The sequence below is a fragment of the Thunnus thynnus genome, chromosome 4 (assembly GCF_963924715.1).
Source record: "Thunnus thynnus chromosome 4, fThuThy2.1, whole genome shotgun sequence".
NCBI classification, from domain to species: domain Eukaryota; kingdom Metazoa; phylum Chordata; class Actinopteri; order Scombriformes; family Scombridae; genus Thunnus; species Thunnus thynnus.
In genome coordinates, this window is record NC_089520.1 from 2,402,348 (window position 1) to 2,413,542 (window position 11,195).

Here is an 11,195-nt window from a genome sequence, read left to right on the forward strand (position 1 = left end):
ATCTGCACTTTGCGAGGCATTAATATCTATAACACATAATATAATAATATAGTCCAAAAACAGTGTATTATGTGTTGGGTATCCTTAACAAATAGCATTCTGCATAAAAACAAGTTTTTTTTAGTTTTCTCAAAAAAGTGCATTTTTCAGATCGGAGGTTTTAATCTTCGGCCGTCGATATTCAAATCAAAGGGATATGAACGACTATGTCATGTACCAAACACCACACTGCGGGACTTCTTCTGATTCAATACAAGTTTATTATTATGAAACTAGGTTTGGACAAAGTTAAAATCGAACTGTAAAGAATTCTGGATTTGTAATATATCAGAGTTAGAAGTGTAAATAACAGTGTCATCAGCATAAAGATGAACAAGACAATTTGAGCATATTTTAGGTAAGTCATTCATAAAAATAGAAAAAAGAAGTGGTCCCAAGGTGGAACCTTGTTGAAAACAAATGCTTTTAAACAATTAAATAGTCAGATTGAGAGCCCTGAAAGACAACACACTGACATCTATTATCTATTATGGGTTAAAGCAATAGAATAGAGCTTATACAAGAGGAGATAGTGATCATCCATATCAGAAACCTCGGAAATATTGATAGAAAAAAATTGCACCTGTGAGTTGTCCCTTATCAAAGGGACAACACATCATTAGTGAATTTTAAAAGAGCCGTGGTGAAAAGTTAGATCTAAAACCTGACTGGGATGAAGATAAAATATTGAACAGATTGCTGTACTGTGATTATTGATTAAAAATAGTTTCTCAATGATTTTTGCAATAGTACAAATAATAAAAATTAGTCAATAATTATTAACATCGGGTCTCGACCTTTGAAAAGAAGGTTAACTCTGGCACAATTCCATATGGGAGGAATTCAACAAGTAGACAGAGACAAGTTAAATAAATCTGCAAGAGGATACATTACTAGATGTTTAAAAATTTGGCTTCCAAACCATCTGGACCAGCACTACTACTTTCTTTTAACTCACATAACACATGAAAAACATCAATAGGCAAGATTTTTCTAAAGGAAAATGAACCATTAGGAGTAATGGAGTTTGATGAACCAGCTGTACTATAGTAATTATAGTGTAAAGAACCACAGGTAGACAACAAATGCTGATTAAAAGCATGAGAAATAAGTAAAGGATCAGAAATAATTTCACTTTTAATTTGTATCCGGTTTATGAAGCTTTAATTAGTTTTATTAAGAATATGGTTCAATTTATGAAGCAGTTCCTCTGTTTATTCATCTGCGTACCTTATGTCACTAAGGATGCTGGTTGGCATAGAGACAGAGTCCTGAAAGACCGATGCTCAAGCTTACACAACAATGATCAAAGTACAAGACGTACATAGAAGGATGTGTACGACACACACTCGCCCAGGTGTATACATACACTTCAACATACACATAGGAGAGTGAAAACGTCTCTTTGGTATGCAGCAGTGGCTGAAGTCTGCTCTCTTTTGCTCTCTTTTTTTATTATTTGAAGGGGGCTTTGAGTAAAAGGAAATGCTTAAGTATCATCACGCTTGAGTGGCATTTCCATGGCCGAAAGCTTATTTAATTCAGCCCCTAAGCTTTTTAAACAGAGTTCCCAATTAATTTTTAAATTACTGCGCTGACTTGTTGACTAGCTTCTGACACTTGAGAAATTATGTTAATTTCCACACCTCTTATTGTGCCGGAGTCAGCTCGCTCCTGCAGTGCTTTCAGAATGCTGCTCAGGATGTTGAATCAATGAAATGCCTCGTAGGCCTCGTGGCTATGGAGCCAAACACGCTGCTGGTTTACAACGAAATCACTCACACACACACACACACACGCATATACAAACACACACATTTGTCAGCTCTGAGCTTTGGCAAACACTTGACTATGTACACCCACAAAGTGCAAATGAGCACGTACTCACCAGTGTTGTTTCTCTACTTGTAGGGACCTTAATTGCTTTACAGACAATTCAATCTAAACTGTCAAACTGGCAAGAAAGGAGGAATCGGGGAACATTTAAGCACCACTACTTGATTGATGTCAAACAAGGAAACATGCTTGAAAACACATCTGTCTTTACACTTTAAATCCTTTTAATGGAGCAGTATTTGGGTCGTGCTGGCAGCATGGCTCTGTGGATGTCAGTGTTGGTGTGTCTGTTGCGCTCGTGCACCACTTTGGTCGAGACTGAAATTTCTCTGTAACCACTGGATGAAGTGGCAGGAAACTTTGTACAAACATTCATGGTCCTCACACAATGAATCCTAATAACTTTAGTGATCCACTGACTTTTCCTCTAGCACCACCAACAGGTTTTCATTTATGGTTTTAAGTGAAATGCCATCAGATGTTCATGCTCCCCTCAGGATGAATTAGAATCAATTAACTTTTCATCTAGCACCATTTAACCCTTAAAGAAACCTTAAAAACTAATAACATTGCATTGAGCCTTATGCTGTATGTTATGTTTAGTGCTAATTAGCAAATTTATTCTTTATTCTTTATTTGGATTTCCATCAGCTTCTACAAATTGGTCGCTAGTCTTCCTGGTGTCAATACAACAACAACAAGAATAAAACAAACAGCAATTTAAAATGTAATTAATCAATACAACTAGAAAAAGCAAAATAAGCCATATATAGAGAGATCAGGAAATAAGTGAATAAGACAATACAAAATTATAATGAAAACAAAAACAAACTTGTCAAGATAGAGAACAGTTCTCATCATACAGTTTGTTTGTGGACATGATGCTGCCAGGTGACCAGTGCTGACCTGACATGTGTTATACCTGTATAACAGAAACCAGTATATGCTCATTTTCCTCAGAAGAGTCTAGATTTTAATTTAGCCTCCACAGTTTGCCATGATAATCATTTAAGCATCTCACACACATTAGCACAGAAAGATCATTGAAGAACTAACCTGGCTGCTCTGTTCTGTGCAATGTGAAGTTAAGATAGTGAACATGGTGAACATCAGCACGCTGACGTTAGCATTTAGCTCCAACACGCCTGTGTCCAAAATCACTGCCTCGTTCATTTTATTTGTTTCTGAATCTGCATCTGCTGAGTCACATTAATCAACACCTGCAGCACAGCGGCTCTTACAAGCTGAAATTACTTGTCTGTTTTTTCTGTTGCATGTGGTGAGACACTGTGGATGCACTTACAGTACAATATGCAATAAATAAAATGAATCAGAAATATATTCATGTGACCTGGAAACGTTTAATCATCACAATTATTTCTCCTCATCTCTGTTTTCTTTCTCCCTTCCACAGAGTTGAAAGAGAAACAGGAACGAGGATAAAACTCACCCCTAACACCGGCTCCACCAGCTCCATCCCACCGTTCCACCCCCAGACCCAACCTCCCCTCACCCCTCTCATAGCTCCAGGGCTCTCCAAGGGTTCCTCGCCAGGTTCTCCAAAGGGCTCTCTGTGGTGTTCTGGAAAGCTCCATTCGCCTCGGGGGCCTCGGACCTTCATGCGTCTCCCAGCGGCAGAGTCCACCCACACCTCCACCCACCACACCACCACCACTACCATGAGCTGTGAACAGGAGTTTGGAGACGGGGCCATGGGGGTCACGCTCACGCTGCGCCTCCTCATGCACGGAAAGGTGAGGAGGGAGGGAGACATGTACAAATATGTACAACTGAGGATCAGTCTGTGACTTTACTGCCAATATAAAAACTTCATGTACAGTATTTTTGTAAATATCAGTCCGTCTTTCTGCTGCTACTTCACCAGTCAACCAAACCTGAAAAGAAAATTAAAGCTGCAAGCAGCGTTGGTCGGGACCTCGCACTCTGGCCCGTCGGGATCAGATCATTTTGCTTTTTAAAAATGAGGGATATTTCTTACAAGTGTGGTGTGCTTTTATTTTGAAAGTTTAATTGACATGTGTACTGTCAGGTGTGTGGAGACAATAAGTAACTGCAGCTGGACACACAAAAATACTCATACATTTGAATGGAGAGTGTGAGCGAACCCACACCTTTTTGAACATTTACTGCTTCCACATAGTTTTAGATACAAACTTCATTTGACCTTTAAATGAGTCACGAGTGAATTTACATGTTTTCTCTATCTTTTATTGTTTTTGAGATATTAGAGTGTGAGTTTTAAAGTCTTTTCTTGCTCCTCCTGTGATTTTATAATGAGTGTGTATTGCGGAATGTTTCACAGCACTGAGGGAGTGACATCACCAGGAGCAGTTGGAGAGGAGGATTTTAGAGTACGCTTCTTGTGAAATATCCTCATAAATCCCATGACTTTGGCCAAATCTAACATTAAAAATCATATTTTAGTAGGAAATTTCATTGCGGTTCCATTGATACAGGTTTGAAAGTGGTCAGACTTATAGTTTAGACTTCAGAAGCCTCTGTTTGACACAAACTTTATGCCTCCCCATTGTTTTACATTGTAAGGTGTCATGTGGCACTGCAACTTTGAGGGCTTATAAAATCCTTATAAACTGTTCGAGTTATTACAAAGTTTTTAACTTTTTTCAGTACAGTGTCATAAGTCACCTATTAAAGTTTGAAGCCGATACCATTAATGCCCTCGGAGGAGATAGTGTTTGTTCGGGGGCCAAAACTGTGGCAAAGTCTTATTTTGAAAGGCTAATTGCGGACTTCCTGTTGGATTTAGGTCAGGGGTGTATGATTTGTAGGTCTTGATGAGATGAATAATTGAGAATTGGTTTGATCTCTCTACAACATTCCTACGGGCCATGGCCGCCATTTTAGTTACATAGATGGCGCAAGAGAGCACATTTTGGCACTTTGGGGGTCAATTTTTACATTTTATCAAATTTAAACCAGACTTGATGATGCCAAATTTGGTGAGTTTTTGAGCATGTTTAGGGGGTCAAATTTAGGTCTGAAGTGGCGTAATAATAAAGAAACAAACAAACAAACACACAAAATACAATAAATAGGGTCCTCTGCCTTTTGGGCTCTGTCCCTAAATAATTTGGCAAAAGTAACTGATTTCCTGGAAAGAAGAAGCATTGACATAGAAACGTACCTTTCCATCAGATATGTAATGTGTGTAACAGTGTAACACGTCTACACAGAAATTGCTTCAGCTGCCTTTTACATGAATCAATACAGCTGGAGTATGTGGCCCAAAGCTTATTTTTAGCTTTATTTTATCACCTGTAACTACAGTCGTTGTGTATCGGGCTCTGAGTGCTTCTAAAACTTGGGTGACCTACGCTCAACCCTGTACCTGAACGCCTCCAATGTTCAACATGCTGCTCACACTATGGAGGTCTGCTGCACAGAGCAATAAGATATATCAGGCTTTTAGACACAGACGTTACTTGTTAGTAGATCAGTTCATTGTTGGTTTGGCTCCAAACATGAGATTTGTTGACAATAAGAAAAATATAGAAAATCGACAGCCTTATCGTTTAAGCGGCTGGATGACAGAGAGTGTATCTATCCATCCTTTGAGAGTGTTTATTTTAACATTCCCTGTTTGTGTTTTTCTCCCACAGGAAGTTGGAAGCATTATTGGCAAGGTGAGTTGCAGTTTCTACCTCATAGAGTGAACCAAATACTTTCTGTCTGAATAAGCATTGGTCCACTGCATGAAAAAGACAAAAGCTTATCAGGCAATTTAAATGTCCAGTCTACCAGAAAGGATTTCTCTAGAAATAGAATATTATGTTTTTCATATCAGAACAAATTAGAGCACACAGCAAATGATTGTGTCTATGTTGAAGTCATTAACAAGAGTTTGTGAGCATCATTAGACAACAGTTACACATGCAATAATTTCTATATAGTGTGTTTTTTTTAAAAATCCTCCCCATCTTCAAACTATGGTTTTCTAAAATTGGCATGCCGCTCAAGATAAGGCTCAGTGTAATCCTGCTGCAACGATATAAAGTTGCCATGAAATATGCATTATTAATGTGTAAAATTTCCAGTCAGGCCATGTCATTCCAATCTGTACTTACTGAAAAAGGCGCCGCTCTCCAGGGATGCGAGTCAATTTAACTGTGGACGTGTTAAATAAACCCCTGTAGGATTTTTCCAAATATATCACAGCCAAGTGAAGTGTGATAATGACCGCTGTCCTCACAGCACACTCACTAAACCCATGATTGAGGCTGATTTCCTTCAGCATATATTTAGATTCCCCCCCTCCTCATCACTTCTACTGTGTGGTCTATCAGCTCGAAGTGTCTGACATAATGATGGCTTGAGAATTACATCACCGTGTTACAGTTCTAGCTGGGGTCGTGTCAGTCTGTAGTCGCACCGCAGGAGCTTCACCAGCATTAAACAAGACTGAGCTGAGCTGATGTTCACTACAGTCGAACTCAAACAGGCTCATGTGATACAGACAGCTGTCAAAATCAGGTATTATAGAAAGAAACATACATAAACATACCACATAAGTACTTTACATAAGAGCAGTCTTCCTGAGCACATTTCTTTGTGTTTAGTGTCATATTCATAGCATTAGACTCTCATATCTGTTAGCAGCCGCGGTGAAGCTGCTGCTGGTGTTGCTGGTGTTGCTGCTGGGGGGCATCCCAGTGGCTGCTGATTAGCAGGTGGAAAACATCACTGATTCATTTCCCTCACCTGGATTTTTCCAGTTGAACCTGCGATATTTAAGTTATAACCTGCTTCTTAACAGCAGGTTTCACCCTGGAGAAAATGCATAAACTGTTATAAAACATTGTAATAAAAAAGTAAAATAACTTGAAACAATCAAACTGTCTTTTAAAAGGAAATTACGTTTTATTTCCACCTGATGTATTTCCTATAAATGCATATTCATCCATGCACGCTGGTTCGTTTACATGTATGAGGTTGACTTTCACAAACTGTTCTGAAGAAACTAAGTGCAAAACATCCAAATAATATATTTTGAGGATTTTATTTTGATGACCAGTTGTATTCATTTGAATCAGTCCTGTTGCCTTTCTGCTTCCATTCTCCAACTTCCTTCTTCCATCCTGTTTATTTGGAAAGCTGTAGGAGGCTCAGCAGGTTGCCTCGATATACATCGTTTTGCTGTTTTTGAATCCTTGTTTTCCTGAATCTCTATAACGGAGCTGGAGAGCACAAAGTCAGCATGACACAAAGAGCCACGATGGACACATTGATGGGAAATACATCAGGTTGAAATAAACCAGAATTATCATTTAATATTCAGGTGTTTGTCTGATTTCCAGAGACTGTCCTCTTCAGAAAAAGTTCATGTTAGTTTAACTTTTAGTCAAGTTTTGGATGGAATAATTTTAAATATGAGGACACAATCTCTCCTATGCACTTGTAAAAAGCTGGTTAGAAACCTGTTTAAATGTAAACATGTAAAAGACTCACAAAGATGCGTCTTCCTGGCATCTACTTGTGTCTCCCTATATATAAACTTAAAATTCAGGGGTCAGACTCCAGATGTGGGATGTGACACATTTTTAAATCATTATTTTCATGAAATCTGTATTTTTTTAAATTCTGTAAACCAAACAAATACATTTCAAATACATGTTCTACATAAACCCAAATATGTTATGTAATATATTGATGAAAAAATGCTTCATAAATTGTTTCTGTGCCAATATCAACAAATCCAGTAGTTGCAGTTGAAACCAGTTTACATGATCAAAAACAGAAGTAAAGCACAATTTGGGGACAAAACTTCTAATCTTGGTTTGTTATTTTCAAATCTTCTCATCATTTTTCTTCAACACTCCTGTGGTACTTTATTCCTTAATTTAGTGACTTTAGTAAAGTTCAAGTTTATTTACATCACACAATATCATACAAAAGTAGTTCAAAGTGCTCTACAGAGTGATAGAATAGAAGAAAATAAGTTAAGTAAAGATGGACAGCATGCATGAACACCGACACACAAATAAAAGATCAATTTGTTTTCAGCTTGTTTCTGAAGGATGATATAGCATTGCTGCTCTTTATCCAGTTTTTCATTGAACTTTGGTGATTTGGAGGAAAAGCAAACTTTATAAACTCTCCTCTTGTGTTTCCACAGAAAGGAGAAACAGTGAAGAGAATACGAGAAGAGGTAAGACTGCGTCGCCCACCCCCCCCCCCCCGTCCTCTGTAATATTCTTTCATCTCTGCCGTCTTTTCCTATCTCCTATTAATCCACGATAACCCTTCGAATGCAGCTCACATGCATCCTGCTAATTATTACAGCATAATCGGGAAGCGGCGCAACACTGTGAAAATCCATACTAGTGCTGTGAGAAACAGGAAACATGGACACCAGATAGTAGCATGAAAGTCAGCTGTGTCCAACATGATTATATATGCTGTTAGTGCTTATTTCTGCTCTAATTGCATTGTACATAAAAAGATGCTTTTATCAGGAACGTGTAAGAAGTGTAGAAACTCGTCTCCTTGCATGTAGATTCCCATCATATCGAGCTATTTTTAGGATGCGAGTTATATATGTGATGGTGTATTTTGTGTTTTTTGAGCACCCGCTGTGATGTTAGCTATGTTGACGTGTACATATTTAGCCGTGTTTGCTGTCAGCAAATTGTAAAATGGTAGCAAGGCTCGGAGCTGTAGGTGTGGAGCTTCTCTATGGAATATGTGTCCGCTCTGCCTTCCCATCTTTCCCAGGAAAACAGAGATGCAAGTACAGAAAGAGAGAAAAGATGGTGAGAAAGAGAAGAAGAAAGACCAAAGAAAGACTTTTAATGCTACATGTGAAATAAAAGTCCAAGAGAGCCCCACAAAGACTGAAATGTTACATGTTCAGATGTTACTGGGCAGATATAAATGTATCTTTAGTCTTTTATAGCAAACATTAGCATTTTAACATTAGCAAGGTGTGGAAAAATTAGAGTATGATCTTAAAACGCTGTTAAAGATTAGTTGTGTTTGGTGATCTCGTGTATGAAGTAACAGCACCTTTATGTTTTCATCCTGAGGAGAAAGAGGATAGTATTTTTTAATTTCTATATGGTGTTTAGATTTTAAAGGCAGTGTGAGAGATGAGAATATTTAGCCTTTTTTTTCTGTTAAAAAACATTACGATAACTCTCTTGAGCAGAGAGAGAAATGTGACTGTTTTCAAGTTTAGTAAAAGCATAGATTGTAAAAAAATATGGACGTAGTCACCGTGACGTCACCCATTGGTTTGTGAACTGCCGTTTTGAAGCCTCGAGTGTAGCGATTTGACCGTCGCCATCTTGGATTCGGCCGTCGTCATGTTTCATTTTTGGAGCCAGAAGTGACCATATTTGAATGCGAGGGTGGAGCTGACCATAGCGCTAGCTGCTAGCTTGATTAGCACGGCGCATTTACAATCCATGATTAACAGTGATAATGCTAATGCTATTTTTCACTAGCGAAAAACAGGCTTAAAACTGTTAAAACAAAATGTACTCACCGGAAAAACTGATCGTCCGACTCATTGATGGGTCTTTTATTAAAACCAAACGCTAAACAAGACTTTTTTTTAGGCAACCACAATGTTACAATTAACTTTAAATGAACTGAAAACACTCTGTGAAATAGCAGCAGCTACGCTAATACGCAATGGTTACGTCACATAAGCAACATCGTTGCCGTGGTGGCGACTTGTCAATCACAACGTAGCCACGCCTTAAAGAATACACTCCTTTATTGTCAATTTCACTCTAAATGGAGCCATAATTTACAAAATGAACATCGTGCTGTATTGAAGAAGACTTGAAACTAGCAATTGAGACCATAAACTCATTAGGAAACAGTTCACTGAGGTAATAAATCAAGAGAGAAGTAGACTTCCATACAATCTGACTTCTTTTTGCAGCCGGTGGAGTCGCCCCCTGCTGGCCGTTAGAGAGAATGCAGGTTTTTGGCACTTCAGCATTGGCTTCATTTTTCAGCCGCTTGAGTAAAATAGAACTTTTTTTTTTTTTTTTAAAGTGATGCACCTCACGTCTGGGGACCCAACTCTCTTATCATTGACCCTCTTCTCCAACACTAACCTGTAACCATGGCAACTGTACACAATAACAAAGGCCACAGCTGGAGCTTCAAGATGCTCAGAAGACATAAATAATTATAAAGCATGACAACAAGATTTAACTGACAAAAAAATGACAAAATCAACAGTGATTCTGATCCTTTACTACGTTTTCATGCTGTTTTCATGAGCGACGCCTCTTTCACTCCTGGATCTAAAGCATCAGATGTTCTGTGTTCATCCTGCTGATTAAATCAGTGACTTGTTAATGTATGAAACACCTGATATGAATACCAGAGAGAGAGCAAAGATCCCCAGAGTTACTGTAAAGATTATCTTTGTCCAAACAGAAAAGAAAAGCATCAGTTTGTATGCATTTATTATTAAATGGCAGTCATAAAAGCCTCCATACGTCAGAACAGCAGCAGCATAAAGACGAGTAAAATATGAGAAAATATTATATTCAGATTTTTTTTAAACTATGAAATGAGGCTTAAAATGGGTCACAGAACTCCTTCCGGTGTGTTTCAACATGAAAACAATACGCTACTGTGTTTTAATGAGCCTAAATTTATTCAATTTAGTTCCCTGCTTGCCTGTAAAAATGTTGGATAATAACCCACAAACACATTCTTGGGGGGGGGGGAGAAATTATTTTAGAAAATGTGTGTCCTCAGAGGAAGAGTCTGAAGACGACCGCACATGAATCAACACTCCAGAGAGCGAGAGAGAGAGAGAGAAAAGAGAGGGAGAGCGAGGGCACGAAACAGTGAGGCGGGAGTTATGTTTCTGTTCATCCGTCAGGAGGATTTTAACTTTTTGAAATGTCGCAAAAAAAAAAATTAAACGTGAACTCGAGCCCGAGTTTGGGAGAATCAATCGGCTTGTTGAATAAATGTACAGCTGAGATACGGAGGAAGAACTGATTTACAAAAATGTATAAAAGATATGATCAAATGTTTATATGTCATAGTAAATATGTGCTTTCATATGTAACCTGTTAGAGCTCCTTTGTATTTGCTGCTTTATTTTATATTTATTTAGACTGGTGTGAAAGCACATCGTTTTATAATAGCAGATATGTCATTTTAGCATAAATATCAAGGAGGGGATCTCATTAGTGATCTGTTTAAGGGATATTTATGCAAATTATATGCCATTATAAGACGTCAGTGTGTATGAGAAGACTTTTGAAAGACAAATACGACCTGCAGGGAGACGATCACGTGACCGA

At 38.2% G+C, this 11,195-nt stretch overlaps 1 protein-coding gene across 3 annotated transcripts in view; it reads left to right on the forward strand.

Annotated features, from left to right (window-relative positions):
* Positions 1-11,195, forward strand: part of LOC137180871 (poly(rC)-binding protein 4-like) — a 182,207-nt gene that overhangs the window by 83,868 nt on the left and 87,144 nt on the right. For all 3 annotated transcript variants that reach the window (XR_010928071.1, XM_067586144.1, XM_067586143.1), the window contains exons 3-5: positions 3,290-3,629; positions 5,517-5,540; positions 8,030-8,062. Coding sequence is in view for 2 of the 3 variants with exons in the window: in XM_067586144.1 (XP_067442245.1) it covers positions 3,495-3,629; positions 5,517-5,540; positions 8,030-8,062 (192 nt within the window). In the remaining variant the exon portion in view is untranslated. The remainder of the gene's footprint in view (positions 1-3,289; positions 3,630-5,516; positions 5,541-8,029; positions 8,063-11,195) is intronic.